Genomic DNA, 19,722 nt, shown 5'->3' with positions numbered 1-19,722 from the left:
ATTTACTGTTTATTATATTGGTGACATCATTATGGCCACTTTTGATGCAATTGCGTGTTTGGATTTTCTGTTATTGTGTGAGATTTATTCTGGATTATTCTTAAATTCCCTGAATTTTAAGAAAAACTAATGAAGATTGAATTATTGCTTAAAGCTTTACCTTCATTTTTGATAAATGTCTTGTGTTGCTTATTTGTTCCTTTGGGTGGTTTTAACTTTTGTTGGAACTGTATGGGGTGCTTTTGTTTCTTTAATATATGTTTTCTTCTTAAAGCAATCTTTGTGTTCCTTTTAGACGATGTGTGTATCATTAGGTCAATTACATTGTATAATAAGATATATTTTATTTTGTAAAGTGTTCTTCTGAGGGTAAACATTATCCTTATTTACCGATGTACATTAAATTTGATGCCATATATTATTTAGTTATAAGAGATCATTATCCCCATTTATTGACATATGCCAAATCTGATGTCATATATTATTCAGTTTCACATGAACATTTGTTATTGCTATCAACTAGTAAAATTGCACCTCTCTTTGTGCCTTTAAATCCAAGAAACTCTGTCTCTATCCATCTGTAGCAGTAAGAATCATATTGTCAAGATATGTAACAGTAAGGATCATATTGCTGAAACTTGCTCTAATATAAATAACCCCTTCATTAGGGGATGGCCTTGCAGCACCGTGGCAACTGCGAGCTGCTTGTGCGTGGCAGGTAACTCATTCAAATCACCCCCAGATGTTGAGGAGAAGATTGCCCACCCACAATGAAGCCCAGAGCTTGAACAATATAGGTGTACAGACTGCCTACAAGAACTGTTTATGGTGTTCTTGCTGGCATACTCCTTTAGCTCTTGCTGTTGTGACTGGCAGATGATTCCATGCTGGGTGTTAAAGGCAAACGATTCCAGAGGCTCATGCAGGGTTTGCATTGGAGAGATAAGTTGGGTCTTATAAGGGGGACCAATTTGTGAGTAGCAGAGGAGAGACATAAGGTGACAAGCCGAGAGCAGTCGGGAGACATAAGGAGTCGCATTGTCACTCTGGATGGGGACACAAGGGGGACCTCATCGCCAGTTGGATTTGAACCTTGATGGCAAGAACACCAATACAACAACTTAAACCATCACAACATGTTGCTATTGGCAATTGATGGTCATTTTGTCTTGGCAAAGAACTTACCATTAATTCTGCTTTAGCTTGGAATACAAGGGGAGCATAACATCAACATGCTTTGGGTTGTGTGTGGTTCTGTCATGTTTTTTTGGGTTGACTTTATTTTTGGGTTGTATGTTTTTGTTAGCTCTATGTTGACATTTCACTTGCAATGCTTTTTAAAAAATTTTAGTACTGTTTTATATCAATTGATCCAACCTTTACAAGTAATTTTATGCTAATTCTACAGAGAGGGATTTGCTTCTGCAAGGAGTGGGAGGAAGAAGCTTGTTGCAGACCAAAACAAGTGAGTTTAATGTGAATTTGAGGTGTTTCTATTATCATTTTCATTATCTTGTAGGTTTGCTTCTTTCTAGTATTCACAGTCATTTCTGAAGCATCTTTCTGCTTGGTTTTCCAAGCAGAAAATCTCTTTTTTTTTTGTCCTATTATTGATTGCAAGCTTTTCCTTTCCATTATGTACATTGTAATTTCTTTAATACTTTATACTGTACGTGTCTTTGTAAAATTTTTAAATTGGAATTGGAAAATCAAAATATGATGTAGAAATTCCTACACATTTGTCACTAAAGAATGATATATTCTATGTTGTTTGTAGTATCAACTTAAGTTAAATACCAGGGAACAATTTGCTATTATTTATTCACCTCTAAGATTTTGAGATTTTTTTTTTGTAAACTCCTATTTTTAACAAATTATAGTGGAAAGGCATAGGTGCTGTGTTTGAAATTTAAATTCAAAGAAACTATATTAGGTTTGTTAAGCAGGAAAGAATTCATATATATTAATTCCAAAAGTAAGTTTGATTTCTGTTAAGAGTGAAAACATGTAACCTTTTGTCATTTGGACTTGAAAAAGATTTGGAAATATGTTAGAATCTGGTACGTGGCAAAAACATTTCAGATAACCATGAGGTTTTGTGGCCATACTGCAGAGCTAAATCCTTTGTAGCAAGCAAAAAAGCACATGAATAATGAATGCTTCTCAATAGAGTATGAACTCTTGGGCATCTATTGTGGTTTATATGCTAAGGTTTTTTTCACCAATTCTTTAGAAAAAAGTTAACATACAAGTAATATCAAAATCAAAATTTGTATTGCATCTTGTTTTTTAAATTTTTAATGGTCTAATAGGACTGCGTACCTATTTGTAAGCTCTGCCCTAGAAGTGAAACTCGTTCTCCTGAAGTTGTTTTCACTTTTCCCTAAGAATCCCATGTTGCAATTCATGAGGTCTATTATGAGGTCTTTGCTGAGGATTGGGTTTCTCCACCTCTAGTATAGACTAAAAATGCACTTCAAAGTCTCACTTGCCTAATTTCATGAAATATAGATTGTGTAGCTTATTATTTAATATTAAAGAACAGTTTCATACTATAGAGTATAAAGCATATCAGTAAGCTGTTGACATTTGTTTTGATGGATCTTTTGACATAGAAACAGTGAGCAGTAATTGTTTTTTTACCAAAGATCTAATATACAAGTTGCCTGACACCTGCATAAGATTCTTTTTATAAGACACCAATTGACCAAACAATTCAAAAGAAGACAAAAAAACACACATCAAAATTTAAATAACAAACTAATCTAGATAGTAGATACACAAATTTCAGTGAAGGAAAATTAGAAAGAAAAGAAATGTAAAGAGGAAGAAAGTTGATCTATAAGATATATCCTTCAAATTAGTTTCTATGCCAATCAGTTAAATTGCATTGAGTAAAAGCATCAAGAGACCAGGTTTGAAAAGATACATTACATATAATAATTATGTACTTAAGTAATTTTGGGCAGTAAGAGACTAAGAGTTCAAACAGCTGTTTATTAACCTAATTATTCAACTCAGATACAAGGTTTAGTATGTGCAATTATGAATGGAGAAAACACACACATATAAATCTTGAATCTACATATAGTTTAAATACAAGGATTTGACAAGTCGAAACCATAACAGCATTAGTATAGACTTAGCATTCACTTTCAACTTTCACATTCATACAATGTTCCACAGGTAGATGTGTCCCCCTAGCATCATTATGTGTCATGTCCTATTATAAGATAGAATTTTAATAACAATTAGAAAGTAAAATATTATTAAATAAATAATGATAATAAAGTCATATTAAAATTAATATTAAATTATAAAAAGTAAGAAATAACAATTAAATATATAATCTATTATTAATAAAATAATATTTAGTATTAGATTTAATATAATTAAATAATAACAAAGTTACAATATATTAATAAATAGATAAAATTATACGAGAGAACATTGTAGAAAGTACGTTACCTTTTTAAATAGGATTAATTAAAATGATTATAAACTCAAAATAAAATAAGTGAATAAATATATAATATAGAATAATATAAATTAACTAAATCTAATGAAAAGTCAAGAGATATATAATAAAGAGACACGACTCCTTCAAATTAAGATATAAAAGGGAGGAGAGTTCATTTTAATGAAGATGAAGGAAGAGGAGAAGAGAGGAGTAAAAGAAGGATTAAATGGGAAGAAAAGAAGGAAGTGACTTTAAAAATTGGTTACAATGTGAAAGGATGTGACTTTTTGAAAGGTTTGTAATTATGAATGGTTGTGACTCTTCAAAAATATTGTAATTATGAAGTTTTGTGAATTTTTGAAAGGAATGTGATTATGAAGGGTTGTAATGTCCCCTCTTTAGTTCGACATGACATTGATCATGGATTTTGCCTATTCCAGACTCTCGTAGGCAAATGGTGTGGAGAGAGAGTCAATTTTGCGGATCAGATGGTCATATCTTGCTCTTGAAGAAGTGTTAAGAGGTTATATTTTATTATTATGTGTTATTGGGGCCTACGTGTTATAATTTTAAGTTGAGTTGCACTTTTTATTTTATAAAATTACTTTAGTATAAAAAGTGCATTATAATGAGATTTTATAAAGGATGTTTCTAGAAGTTCTAGAAAAAGTGCATTATAATGAGATTTTATAAAGGATGTTTCTAGAAGTTCTAGCAACTTCTTAGAAAAGTGAATAAATAGAGGGTTGGGCCTCTCATTTTGGACATGCTTGGATTTGAGATTTCTTCTACTTCTTCCATTGTGGAGCAAATTTGTAGTCTCTTGGGTCTGCAAATTATTATTTGATCTTTGGGAACGAATCACTCCTTTGGATTGGCGACTTTGAGGGTGTGAAATATCACCTGAATTGTTGCATTTGAGGAGTTGGTAATTCAGCCATCTCATTTGGACTTCATTGAGATTCAGTTATAAGGGTTTTCTTTGGTTGGAATAAGGGTTTCAGTTGTGCCCTAGCATTTGTGGATTGATTAACAGGGTTTGAAGACACAGTTGTGCATTATTTTCAGACTACCAGTCCAGGGTTTGGACCCACGTTTTTGCTCATAACTCCTAATTGGTTTGACGGATGAATTTTATTTTTTAGGGGGTTATTCAGCAACCCTAGGCGCCTAGATTTATTGCTTTTGGAGTGACAAAAAAAATGCTGCAATATTTTTATCTAGCAGCCGTACCAGGCCGTACCTGTACGACCCTGTCAGTTGGGCAGCAACAACAATTTTGTGAGTCGGTTTGGGGCAGATTGTGAGGTCTTCATGTGGCATCAATTCTGCATTTATATCCGGCAAAATTGGAGCTATTCCAGGTGCACAAACTGAAGTTTTGATTGCCAAAATATTGCATGTTATGGATTAGAACAGTTAGCACTGTCATTGCATAAATAGTTATTTCCAGTCATTAATAACTGTTGTAAAAGTTTCGTCATTTGCATTCCAAATCTGAACTGGGTTATTGTTCATGTCATAACATTGCATTGTCAAGAGCTTGATGTATTAGAAGTGCATAGTTGTGACAGTCTCTCATTGTAATCAGTTCTATTTGCTGTCATAAAATCAGAATTGCATTGGACTTCATATTTGAGTTTCATATTGTCATCTATCTCTTAGATTGGTAGTGTTATAATCTGGAAATTGTTGTTCATACATTATTGGCATCATATATTAAGGTTTTGTTGTACAACAATTAGTAATATTGCAGCCTTATTCGGTTGCATGCCAACTGTTTGACAAAATTCCTAAGTCCAGTTTGAGGGTTTCAGTGGCCTTTATAGTAAGGGTCATTACAGTGGTATCAGAGCTATAAGTCCTGCCATCCTGTGGAGGTCTTATAGGGAATTTGGAACAGTTGGATAGAAGGGAAAGTGTTTGACGAAATGTCAAAACACTAAAATTAGAACATTTATGTTTGAGCATGCGACAGAGGCTTTATAATTTCCGCAATACCAAAGCAAGACAAGATAGGATTTCAGACCTGCAGAGCGAACAGTCTAGCTCATCTGTACAGGTGGACATAGAATCCAGTCATACAGACACAGGGGAGGTATTCTTTGATCAAGACTACGACTACAATATGAATAGAGGCGGGAATGCCGGTCCAGATCAACGAGAGGAAAGATTTTTACAGTTATTAGACACCTTGGCACAGGGATAGCGATTAGCCGAACAAAGAGCACAGGAACAGAATCAGAGAATGGAGCTTATGATGCAGATGATGGCTCGTCAAATGGGGTTGAACGCTAACATAGGTGGAGGAAATAATCAGAATGGTAACAATCAGAATGGGAATAATCAGGATGGGATACATAATGGAGGCGAACAAATTGGGAACAATTTCGGTCATGCACTCCAGCAAGCTAGGACAGTGAGTTCGAGACCTATGATTCCCACGTTCCTTCCTAGAGCTCCAGAGCAGCCAGTACCAGAACCCCATATCACTGACATACAGGATCAGCTGAGGAGAGATTGGGAAGCAGGAGGTCCAGATTTTACAGCTGCAATCACCTTTAGAGAGTATATGGATGTGCGGATGAAGCATATGCCCCGTGGACATGACAGGACTCAGAGCTATGAGCTACGAAAGAAAGTAGGGAAACTTCAGTTACCATATTATGATGGCTCGGGGAAGTCTACAGCAAGAGCTTGGGTTCAAAAACTTGACACATACTTTCAATTGAACCCTATGTCTGAGGAAGAAGCTATTAAGTATGTAGCAATTCACCTGGATGGGTTAGCACACGAGTGGTGGCATCATGGTATGATCACTATGGGTCATGCACACATTACCTCATATGTGGAGTTTACGGAGAGACTGATTGAACGTTTTGATAAGAAGGATCCAGAACTCCATTTCAAGGAGTTAGCTCAGCTTAAACAATGGGGATCATTGGAAACATACATTTCAGAATTTCAGAAACTTGCAGTGTTAGTAACAGATGTATCTGAACGGAGGCTATTGGTTTTATTTATGGATGGGCTAGTTGATCCGTTGAGAGGGTGGATTAAAGCTCTCAACCCTCCCACTTTGCAGGAAGCCATTAAGAAAGCTCGTGACATGGATTCCTCTTCAGCTTCTAAAAATAAATTCTAGGCAAAGAGTTTCCCTTCAGGAAAAGTTAGGGACAAGAAACCCTTTCATAGAGAGGCACAGCTACCTAAGGAGGAAAGTACGAGGTTGGACAAGGAGACACTTAATGACTTGCGTAGGAAGAAGCTATGCTTCTATTGCAAAGGCCCGTATGAGTATGGCCATGACTGTCCTATGAGGCCAAAAGGGAAGACCAACCGAGCAATGTGGGCTTATTACGAAGGCTCAGATTCAGATAGTTCAGAACATCATGATGAGGATCCTGATGAAGCAGAGGGAGAGCAGGAGATAGACAGTGCAGGGCAACAGCAGGGAACAGAGCTACATTTACAGGAAGCACGACTGTCTAGTATCCAGAGAGAGGGATCTTTCAGACTTCGGGGAGTTTTGGCTGGGCAGAAGGTTATTACATTATTGGACACAGGTGCCACACATAATTTCATTGATGCACGATTCGTGGAGAAGCGTGGACTCATTACTGAGGAGTTCGTGGGACTAAGAGTCAAGGTAGCTGATGGATACACTCTTCGTTGTGACAGGATGGTACGAGACCTACCTTTGCGCCTGAACAACTATGAGTTTAAGGTGGACTATCATGTGGTCAACATGGGTGACATGGATATAGTACTTGGAATGCAGTGGCTACATTCATTGAAGGTGGTTACCCTGAGACTAGAGGATATGGAGATACAATTCGAAGTGAATGGTAGAACTCATGTGCTTAAGGCTATCCGTAATGGAGACATCAGGACTATCTCATTTAGGCGGCTGGAGAGATTAACTAGGCATAATGATATAGAGTGGGCAGCAGTTTGTACTTTGACACCTACACAGAAGGAGCAACATAAGACGGAATATCATCCTGATATTCAGAAATTGAGGATTAAGTACGAAAAGGTATTCAGTGAGATTCCACCAGGCAGACCACCGGACAGAGGCATTGAGCATGTTATTGAGCTGGAGGAAGGTGCTAAGCCTATCATGATCACACCATATCGACACCCAAAGCGACTCAAGGATGAGATCGAAAGGACCATTGAGGAGTTGCTAGCTATGGGGCACATCCGACCAAGTGAGTCACCTTTTGCATCTTCTGTTGTTTTGGTAAAAAAGAAGGATGGAACTCTTCGGATGTGCGTTGATTACAAGAAATTAAATAAGAGAACCATTAAGAACAGGTATCCCATTCCTCGCATTGATGAGTTGATAGATGAATTGCATGGGGCTTGTTATTTCACGAAAATTGATTTGAGATCAGGATATCACCAGATCAGAGTCCGTGAACAGGATATTGAGAAAACTGCTTTCAGATGTCATTGTGGGCACTTTGAGTTTGTAGTCATGCCTTTCGGCCTGACCAATGCACCTGCCACTTTCCAGTCCACTATGAACAGAGTTTTCCACCATCAGTTGAGGAAATTCGTGCTGGTGTTTTTTGATGACATTTTGATCTATAGCCGATCATGGCAGGAGCATCTAGATCATTTGGAGACGGTGTTGAGCATTTTACAGAAGGAGTCCTTGTATGCAAAAGAATCCAAATGTGACTTAGGGATGACCGAGCTGTTATATTTGGGACACATTATTAGTGCAGATGGAGTGCGGATGGATCTTGAAAAGATTCGCGCTATTGTTGATTGGCCTCCACCAGAGAACCTTACACAGTTGAGGGGGTTCCTTGGTTTATGTGGTTTCTATCGCAGGTTTGTCAGTGGCTACTCACGACATGCAGCTCCCATGACAGATCTACTGAAAAAAGGGGAATTTGTGTGGACTTAGAAGGCACAGGACTGTTTTATGAGATTTAAGGAGATAATGACTACGTGCCCAGTTCTAGCATTACCTGATTTCACAAAGCCATTTGAACTTCAATGTGATGCATCTGGAGAGGGAGTAGGTGTTGTACTTATGCAGAATAAGCACCCCATAGCTTATGAGAGCAGGAAGCTCAGAGGCCCCGAGCGTTCATTCAGTATATATGATAAGGAGATGTTGGCCATCATGCATGCTTTGGCCAAATTCAGACAATATCTTGTGGGTAGCAAGAATTTTATTAAAACTGATCATAACAGTTTGAGGCATTTCTTGGGACAGCGGGACCTGAATGATCGCCAGCAAAAGTGGGTAAGTAAGTTGCAGGCATATGATTTTGACATCTCATATGTCAAGGGAACTCAGAATGTTGTTGTAGATGCTCTTTCTCGAAGGCCACACCTCACTCTTATGGTTCAGATATCAGAGGATTGGCGACACTTGATTATAGCAGAGTATGCCAGGGATACATGGGCCTCCGATATAGTGGAGGGAACAGTGATTGACACCAGATACACACTTGTAGATGATTTAATCATTTACAAGAATAGGATTTACCTAGTCCCAGGATCGAAGGTTAAGCAACTGATTTTGAGAGCATTTCACGACTCACCGGCAGCAGGCCATCCCGGGTACTTCAAGACTTATAGGTCAGTTCGAGAGCGGTTCACTTGGAAGGGGCTGAAAGCTGATGTTTTGCAGTACGTTCAAGAGTGTCTTGTTTGCCAGCAAAACAAACAAGAACACACCTATCCGGCAGGGTTCCTACAGCCACTTCCGATCCCTGATAGGAAGTGGGAGTGCATCTCCATGGACTTTATCACAGGTTTGCCCAAGGTACAAGGACGGGATTGTATTTATGTGGTGGTAGATAGATTAACAAAATATGCTCATTTCTTTCCTATCACCACTACCCACTCAGCAGCTCAGGTGGCAGAGGTTTTCTTTCGGGAGGTTTTCAGATTGCACGGATTGCCTCGGAACATTGTGAGTGACAGGGATAGCCGTTTCATGAGTCATTTTTGGCAGGAGGTATTCCGGTTATGTGGCACAGAGCTTACACCCAGCACTAGCTATCACCCACAAACCGATGGTCAGACGGAGATTGTGAACAAATGGGTGGAAGGGTATTTAAGGAATTATGTGGCAGCTCAGCAGCGAGCTTGGGTCAGATGGATATATCTCTGCGAGTATTGTTACAATACTACATATCACATCACTATACAAATGATACCCTTCATGGCACTTTATGGTTATGAAGCACCTAGTTTCTTGGATTTGTTGTTGGGCGACAGCCGGGTACCCAGTGCAGGAGAATTATTACAGGAGAGTAAGGATATATTTGCTACTCTCAAAGATAATATTGCGAGAGCTCAGAACCAGCAGAAGCAATATGCAGACCAGAAGAGGACTGAGCGTAGTTTTGAGGTGGATGATATGGTTTACCTCATGTTGCAGCCATACAGGCAATCTACTCTTAAGAAGAGTGGTGCAGAGAAACTCAAGCCACGCTATTACGGACCATTCAGGGTTATCAGGCGAATTGGTGAGGTGGCTTATGAGTTGGAGCTTCCGGCAGACAGCAGGGTGCACAATGTGTTTCATGTGTCCCGCCTCAAGAAGGCGTTGGGTCAGAATGTGGTGCCTTCCGCAGTATTACCTCCTTTAGACGATGAGGGAAAATTGATTTTAGTGCCAGAATCCATCCTGGAGAGCAGAGAAAAGCAGCTTCGCAGAAGAGTGATCAGAGAATACTTGGTTAAGTGGAAAGATCTACCTGTTGAGGATGCTACTTGGGAGGGGGAAGCTATTTTGTAGCACCCGGCGTTGAGATTGCTTGAGGCCGAGCAATTTCAGGAGGGGCGGACTGTAATGTCCTCTCTTTAGTTCGACATGACATTGATCATGGATTTTGCCTATTCCAGACTCTCGTAGGCAAATGGTGTGGAGAGAGAGTCAATTCTGCGGATTAGATGGTCATATCTTGCTCTTGAAGAAGTGTTAAGAGGTTATATTTTATTATTATGTGTTATTGAGGCCTACATGTTATAATTTTAAGTTGAGTTGCACTTTTTATTTTATAAAATTACTTTATTATAAAAAGTGCATTATAATGAGATTTTATAAAGGATGTTTCTAGAAGTTCTAGAAAAAGTGCATTATAATGAGATTTTATAAAGGATGTTTCTAGAAGTTCTAGCAACTTCTTAGAAAAGTGAATAAATAGAGGGCTGGGCCTCTCATTTTGGACATGCTTGGATTTGAGATTTCTTCTACTTCTTCCATTGTGGAGCAAATTTGTAGTCTCTTGGGTCTGCAAATTATTATTTGATCTTTGGGAACGAATCAGTCCCTTGGATTGGCGACTTTGAGGGTGTGAAATATCACCTGAATTGTTGCATTTGAGGAGTTGGTAATTCAGCCATCTCATTTGGACTTCATTGAGATTCAGTTATAAGGGTTTTCTTTGGTTGGAATAAGGGTTTCAGTTGTGCCCTAGCATTTGTGGATTGATTAACAGTGTTTGAAGACACAGTTGTGCATTATTTTCAGACTACCAGTCCAGGGTTTGGACCCACGTTTTTGCTCATAACTCCTAATTGGTTTGACGGATGAATTTTATTTTTTAGGGGGTTATTCAGCAACCCTAGGCGCCCAGATTTATTGCTTTTGGAGTGAAAAAAAACCCTGCAATATTTTTATCTAGCAGCCGTACCAGGCCGTACCTGTACGGCCCTGTCAGTTGGGCAGCAGCAGCAATTTTGTGAGTTGGTTTGGGGTAGATTGTGAGGTCTTCGTGTGGCATCAATTCAGCATTTATATCCGGCAAAATTGGAGCTATTCCAGGTGCACAAACTGAAGTTTTGATTGCCAAAATATTGCATGTTATGGATTAGAACAGTCAGCACTGTCATTGCATAAATAGTTATTTCCAATCATTAATAACTGTTGTAAAAGTTTCGTCATTTGCATTCCAAATCTGAATTGGGTTATATTTCATGTCATAACATTGCATTGTCAAGAGCTTGATGTATTAGAAGTGCATAGTTGTGACAGTCTCTCATTGTAATCAGTTTTATTTGCTGTCATAAAATCAGAATTGCATTGGACTTCATATTTGAGTTTCATATTGTCATCTATCTCTTAGATTGGTAGTGTTATAATCTGGAAATTGTTGTTCATACATTATTGGCATCATATATTAAGGTTTTGTTGTACAGCAATTAGTAATATTGCAGCCTTATTCGGTTACATGCCAACTGTTTGACAAAATTCCTAAGTCCAGTTTGAGGGTTTTAGTGGCCTTTATAGTAAGGGTCATTACAAGGGTTGTGACTCTTTGAAAGGATAATGATTATGAAGGGTTGTGACTTTTTAGAAAGACATAGATGACAAATAAAACAAGATTTATAAATTAGCATTGAATAAGGAAAAAGAAGAAAAAATGTATCAAAAGGAGAAAATAGAAAAGGTAACAAAGAGATATAATCACGTACCTCCTGGCATATATTTAACATGAAAAGAAAGACAACTCTAAAAGGCGGTAAAGATATCATGAAGGTATGCATATACAGTATGTTACATATTCAAAGTTTTCTTTATATGTGTGTGGGTTTGATTGTTTATGTAAGTTCATTTGAAAATATCTTTTCATTCAAAATGATATTTAAAGGTTTATGTATATTTAGTAATAGAAACTCATATAATGATATTTAATGATTATTAATGTTATATTTATTAATTGAATATAATAAGTAATAAATTAAAACTCTCATAGTGCTAGTGTAGGGACTGCGCTCATCTCTATATGAATCGCTATGTGGCAATCTAGGGTTTGAGGTCATGTTTATATGAATGGCTAAGATGGGATAAATGGAACCTCAAATTATAGTGCCAGAACTAGAGGTTAGTACAACCTTATATGAATGACTATCATGCCGGTGTGAGAGATTAGTACAACCCCATATAAATGACTATCGTGCCAGTGAAAGAGATTAGTACAACCCCAATGAATGACTAGATGAGATTGTAGTGTTGGTATGAGAGATTGACATAATCTCCATCTGACCAACACCATGGAGATTGATATAGTCCCTATAATCATATAATGTTAGTATGTGAGATTGTTGTAATCTCTATCTAATTGACATGACTAGGACTAGTATAATTCCCATGTGCCAAAATATTTTGATAGTCAATATATGCATATGTGATTGGCCTTGGATAGATGTCTGGTCCAAGAAAAACCTTAACGGGTGCACTCCAGAGAAGACAATGGTATAACTAAGAGCTAGGAAACTCGATTTGGAAACATATTTAAGGTTGGGGTTAATATAGAGCGTAGAAAACTATAATTAGACTTGTTATTGTTTAATTCTGACATTTATTTTGCAGGTACTATGTTGTCCAATCTAATGCTAATAGTGAGGACATTCTCAAACTTAGGCCCAAGGGATTCCTGTTCCCACAACGTGTTTTCCGTCCTCTAAAGGAAACATCGTTAAACCCTATGGAACACTGAACTAATCAAATGACAAATTTGAATTCTATGAACTGTAATCTATGACATGATTAATATCTTTGAAATTATGCTTATTATTTTATAAAAATAACAAATATCCATCCCCATTTTCATGGTGGAGCCAAATATTTATTAGTTTTCTCGGGGGTCCCAAGTTCACCAAACAATAGTCTTTTCATATGAGATAAAAACAATTTTTAATTTTTTTTGAAGTAACAGTCAAATTAACCAATTATTGTTAAGCTAGTTTATTTCTTGCCAAGTTAACTTTACATTTGTCGCATGCTATATCTATTCATGACAGATTGGTGATAGTTAGCTGGTTCAACTTTTGTTATACGAAACCTAATGCTTCAGAAATCTTTTGCATGGTGTTGGTTGTAATCACTGTTAGGAACTGTATTCTTTCAATCTTCTTGCCTGACTGAGTCCTTATTACATCAGTACAGTTTTCATTTTATGTTGAGATTCTCCATTGCTTTCCGTAAACCCTCATTGAAAATAACTACCAGATCCATGAATTCGTCTATTGAAAGCAAGTTTTTATCCAGCCTCTTAAGCTGAGCGATACATAAAGAAGATAACAGGTCCATCGTCTTCTTTATGTGGCTCTACAATTTGCTCAGGAGTTATTGGGTTTGGTTCTTTATTTGCATAACATCCAATATATAGAGTTTGATGGAAACTTATATCATGTCAATCTCCATCTTAGATAGAAGAGGAATAATTGGAGTGAAATTATTTTCTAGCACTTACTCTAAATTATACTTGATTTTCCAATAGGGCAGACTCACTTTCTAGATTAATCCGAATATTATAGGCATTTTCAATGTATTGCTGGAACTTGAACGAAAAGCATATGGGAATACAACACTTGTTTAAGCTCAGATACAATCTTCTTAGGGATATCTAGAGATTGAATTTGCACTTCCGTTATGTGGTGCCCTCATTTTTCTCATTCTGACCCTGTAAATGCCACATATTGTAAGTCATTGGTTCCTGGAGTGCTGTTAGATTCCAGTTGTTATCTTGCACAAGGTGATAGCTGGAACCTTCACCATGAAATACTGGATGCGTTTTTGGTGGCTGTAATTTAGTCTGTTCTTGAATTATTTTCAAAATTCTGCAATGAGCATTTTCTGACAAGTGCAGAGAGATCATAGCTTGGAGTGCATGTTTGTGATTTTTATCTGGCCTCACAAGATAATATAGAATTCACAATAGTTTTGCAGGCACCAACCTACAGGAGACACCAATCCCCTTTGTCTGAGCTATAACACAGCCACTGAGCAGAACTCGAATCAAGAGGCTTCAACCTCAATTACAGTGAAAGATAAGGAACAAAAAATGGATTTGTCAAGAGGACCTTCACAACCGCACGCTGCGTCTATTCAATTTAATCTGCATCTTCTGTGAATCAGATCTATGTTGCGATGCACATGATGTGGGTAGGATATTGCATTTTTGCTTGTGTGCACACACACATTTCACCACATCTATTCCCTCACCAACTTCACATTAGCAACTTACATAACCACACTTGTATGAAACTAATTGACTACACAGACACAGACACAGACACACACACACACACACACACACACACACACACATAGAGTGATGCTATTTATATGTTGGCTCACAACCTTATAACACCATTCACAATTTATCATATCGGCCTGGAATCACTTAGTAATTCAAACATGTAACATGTAGTTGGCGGGGCACACAATTGAATCCAGTAACTGAGGAATAAGAACACATTATCTTCCTATCATAAGCTAAACTGACCCTAATCTATCGTTGCATACTTCCTCCTGTTGTCATAGATTTCCTTTCATTGGCGCATCCACCAAAATATCGTTCACAGTCAACCAGTAAACACAATGTGGATGCTGTGACTTCTAGCTCTTTGTCCTCATATGCCAAACCTCTGAAACTTGAGTGTAATATACTTAGTGTGTAGCTCTATTTAATAAGTTAATTCTAAACCCCAAGCCAAAACAATCAATTGCTGTAGAATGCGGTACCCAACACAGTGACAGTATAACTTGATATATAACTGTCTCCCAGCAGCAGACATTAGAAATTTAATCCAGATTCCAAACACTTCAAGACTTCCGCAAATTTAGTTGATGTTTAGGATTTCTGGTCAATAGTAAAAACATTGGCATTTTGAAACTTTCCATTGAGATATCAATGACAGTCAATTATCAGCAATCTCCACAGAGAGCTTTGACAACTTTTGCCATCAACCGCATGCTTTCTTAACATCAACAAAAACACAATATCAATTTCACCCTTTGATGGTAACACCAAAATTCTCTCCTCGTCGAAAACAGAATGACCTCTACCCCTTTGAGGAATAATCTTCTTTCAAGATTTCACTTCAAAATGTTCTCTTCAAATTATAGTATTATTCTCCGCCTTTTGTTCTTCTCTCCTTTTAACATTAATGGCAAAAGAACCCCTAAAATCTCCCTGTGAGACTTTCTCTTCATTTATTATTATGCAATCCATTTGCAGTATCTTACTGGGCTTCACCACCAAACCATCTGTTCTATTTGCACCAGGAGTCAACACTTAGCAAAGACTCTTGTATACCATATCTTTCTATTAAGATGATTTGACTGTAACCTTTTAACTATAACATTTCAGGGATGCGTGAATGTTGACCAGGTCCCCTTGAGCCTGTACTTCCTAATTGATTTTTGAGAAGGGAGATGAGGCTTCCAACTTCTTCCTGAGATGCTCAAAATTTCCCTTTGGAAGAGGTCTAGTAAAGATTTTTGCAACCTACATTTTTTGTCTCAACATACTCCTCATTTGCTACTGTCTCTTTCAGAAATAGATACTTGATTGATATATGCTTTGTCTTTGAATGTATTGCTAGATTCTTAGAAATATTGATTGCTCTTGTATTGCCACTAGGCTCATCAAGTTCAATTTTCCTATGTTACCTCGGGTTTCAGGGATGGGCTGATGGGGGGACAAGGAGACATATTTTGTGGGCTAGCTTATTTTCCTTTGGAACAGGGGATGTTTTAATGTTTTTCCCAGCAATAATGACAAACATCAATAAAGAAGAACAAAATGGGAACAAAAGACACATAACATTTATCTTGGTAAACCCTTCCACTTGAAGGGAAAAACCCAGCCACACCAGAAAATATCTCTTTTATTGATAATAACAAGTTTAAGTACAATGCTTTTCACTTTGTTACATTACAATACACTAAGCAATTATATAAATAGAAATGAGACTCTTCATATTACCCTTGAAGGTCTCTTCATTTCCAAATTTAATGCTCTTCATATTTCAAAACGCATGCCTCTTCGCATGACACAAGTCTATGCATATAATACTATCTTGAATATTATCATAAATGTCTTCTTTAGCTGAAGATGAACAAAACGGTCATTATTCTATTTTAAAAAATAAAAAATAAAGATCTCCATTCTATTTCTTTTTCAGCTGAATATAGCTGCAACCAAAGATGTTAATCACATAATACATGTTATCTCAGCATAGCATAATTCATCATAGTAGAATAAGATTAACATCATGGAGTTACACATGTGACTTCCACCATGCCTCATCACAATGGGTGGAACAAGGACTTTCACCTCAAACTTCTTATTGAGAAGAACATGTTTCCACCATGCCTCAGCCCAGAAGGTGGAACGAAGGCTTTCACCTCAGTTTTCTCATTGAGAGGAATGCATTTCCACCATGCCTCATTGCAGAGAGTGGGTCCACCATACTTACTCATAGAGGGTGGAACAAGGGATTCCACCTCGAACTTCTCTGACAGAGAAGAACTCATTAACAAGGGATTGCACCTCCTTATCAAGGGATTGCACCTCCTACTTATCAAGGGATTGCACCTCAAACTTCTTTCACAGAGAAGAACTCATTTACAACATGTATAGGAACACTGAGATTCCCTCTCAGTAGCAACTTTGATCACCATAGCTAATGTAACCTTGCAACCAAGAGAGACATTAATAACCCATAAATTCAACTATAATAGAGATCAATCGTAAATGCATACACTTTTCTCAGTAATATAACAAGAATTCAGGATAGAATAGTTATATCTTTCCATGCGTTTTGAGGGATTAAGGGTGGAGGCATGGTTAAATCCAGTTTAGTGAAAAGATGAATGAAGGGAAAAAAACAATTGTGGAAACTCTATTTAATATCAGACATGGGCATAGAGTGGGTTTTCTATGGCTGCATAGATTGCAGACGTACTAAAGGACTGGTGAAACAGAGGAGCTTCAGCATTCATGAGTGGACTTGCCTCATTGAGATTTATTCGTGTGCTGGGTGTTCCTTGTTATTTGAAAATGCATCAGCTTATTGTTGAGCTTCTAGATCTTGGCATATTGCCTTAGGCCAATTCTTATGAGAAAAAACCCCATGGGGTGAGTTGTGTTGTATCAGTTCGGAGGGATGTATTTTCATTTTGAGGGATTAAGGGTGGAGGCATGGTTAAATCCAGTTCAGTGAAAAGATGAATGAAAGGAAAAAAACAATTGTGGAAATTCTATTTAATATCAGACATGGGCATAGAGTGGGTTTTCTATGGTTGCATAGATTGTGGATGTACTAAAAGGACTGGTGAAATAGAGGAGCTTCAGCATTCATGAGTGGACTTATCTCATTGAGATTTATTCGTGTGCTGGGTGCTCCTTGCTATTTGAAAATGCATCAGCTTCTTCGAGTTTTCTCACTCAAATGCCACTTTGATTAAACCAAATTGAACAATACAATATTCAATATGTTGTGACTGAGATACAAAAAATCATTTGTAACTACGCACTTAATTGTTTGGCATTAATTGAAGTACAGTCTTGTTCATTCTTTTCCAAAGAAATATGAGGAGAATAATTTATATCGAGCGTAAACTTATGCTTTTTCCTATTTACTATTTGTTACCCTTGAATAGTGACTTGGTTCTGATGTAATTGTACTATATGGTGCTGAAAAATGAAAATGGTAAACGGTTGACGCACCTTAAAGTCAATGCATTTATCAGCATATCACAGTACATCTTATTGAGAAAACTATTTTCTCCTATACATGGATGTTTTATTGAAACATGTTCATTTTTCTTTTTGCTATTTTGAGTTTTGCTTTTTAGCCTTTTACATTTTTTTTCAAGTAATTTAATATTTTGGCTTGTATTTTTTGCAGACTGCCCAGTGGATTTTGAGCGCCAGAATTACACTATCTTAACGAGCCAGTGCAAAGGTCCAGATTATCTACCAAAGCTTTGCTGTGCGGCATTCAAGCAATTTGCTTGCAAATTTGCACAATATATAAATGATCTATCAAATGAATGTGCTGATACAATGTTCAGCTACATAAACTTACATGGAAAGTACCCACCAGGTCTCTTTGCTAGCACGTGCCGTGAAGGTAAAGAGGGCTTAGCATGTTATGCAGATGCACCTGGTGGAAGTCAAGATGATTCCAGTGGTTCGAGTGCATACCACTCCATGCTAAATTTCTCAGTTGTATGCTGGATTGCAATAATAAATTTGCTGGTTGTATTGGTAGCATGAGTAGTCAAGCACTGTGCTTTTCAGATCTGTAATTTTCTTCTTGAAGTGGAAACTTGGTGTATGAGTTCTCATTTACACTATTAATTTCTTGTATTTGGTTTACCTTTTCTTTGGTCAGGCAACGCGAGACCTCCAGATTGGAGGCTGATGTATCTGCAAATTTTTAAATGCTAATTCTTTTTTAAATAATATGATTTGATATTTCTTTTAGTGGAATATCAGTGTTTTTATGAAGCTAAATAATGGTCAGGTATCACACATATTAAAAACAGTGCAATAAACAGCCAAAATCAATGATATGCTCACTTTCCAAAAGGCAAAGCTCAGATAATAGTAGGCTTGGCGTATGTGTGCGGGGATAAGTTTGTTAAAACTTAAAGAAATAGTTCCGTAGTAATAATCATATCATATATTAAATTATTCTAGGTTTTACAATATCTTTTGGCACTATCTTTTTTAAACATGAACGCACCAGATTTTGCAACAGTATTGTGTATTACAGCCTTCAATATCTTGCATCTGATATCTTCACATCAATTTTTCCTGCATGCTTGACTGTGAGATCCCTACTGAGCCTTCCATGCACTAATTGGCTGCCAGCGAAAATTCCAACATGCCACAAATGACACTTCCCCAACCAACGGATCGACATGTTTATGGATCAAGAGCTCTCAACTTCTCGTACGGTGAATTGCAAAGCGGCCACAGCAGAGCGGTATTAATTTGTGTGTCATCCCGAGCTTGTGTCTGATGCATATTTTAATACAAATTGTGCTCATGTGTACAGTGTGACTTCAGAAAAACCAACGAATTTGTCAAAAGCCAGTCAGAAACAAAAACAAGATGGGAATGAGGCTATAACAAAAAATAATTTTCACTCTCGAAATGCTATCACCACCATAACTAAAGAATAGATGATAAATATTTTTACTATCAAAGTGATCAAAAGTAAACTGTTTCCTATATCAATTGCAAAGGTCCTATAAAAAAGTTACTGAACCAATTTAGGAAAATATTAATGAAGTCATCTGCATTTTGAAGTGTAGAGAATCGTTAGGAATAAGCACAATGCACTGCATCTAGACCTGTCTCTATGTAGTCCATGGGAACGAATATAAAACCCTTTGAATGAAACAAATGATTTTGCTGTCAATGACGCTAAATAGTCAATGGGATTCAGAGAAAGATACGATTTGTTTCTAGACATTTTAC

The 19,722-nt window shown here is 37.2% G+C and overlaps 1 protein-coding gene across 1 annotated transcript in view; it reads left to right on the top strand.

Moving 5' to 3' along the window:
• LOC149556247 (GPI-anchored protein LLG1-like) overlaps positions 1 to 18,726 on the top strand; it is a 31,928-nt gene extending 13,202 nt beyond the window's left edge. The window contains exons 2-3 of the mRNA XM_089830426.1: positions 1,409 to 1,465; positions 18,140 to 18,726. Of these exons, the coding sequence (XP_089686552.1) occupies positions 1,409 to 1,465; positions 18,140 to 18,510 (428 nt within the window). The 3' untranslated portion in view covers positions 18,511 to 18,726. The remainder of the gene's footprint in view (positions 1 to 1,408; positions 1,466 to 18,139) is intronic.
• Positions 18,727 to 19,722: the final 996 nt, after the last annotated feature.

The sequence above is a fragment of the Cupressus sempervirens genome, chromosome 5 (genome assembly GCF_028749045.1).
Source record: "Cupressus sempervirens isolate cs-2001-9-10 chromosome 5, ASM2874904v1, whole genome shotgun sequence".
NCBI classification, from domain to species: domain Eukaryota; kingdom Viridiplantae; phylum Streptophyta; class Pinopsida; order Cupressales; family Cupressaceae; genus Cupressus; species Cupressus sempervirens.
Note: the sequence above shows the minus strand (reverse complement) of the source record. Positions and strands in the feature narration are given on the sequence as shown.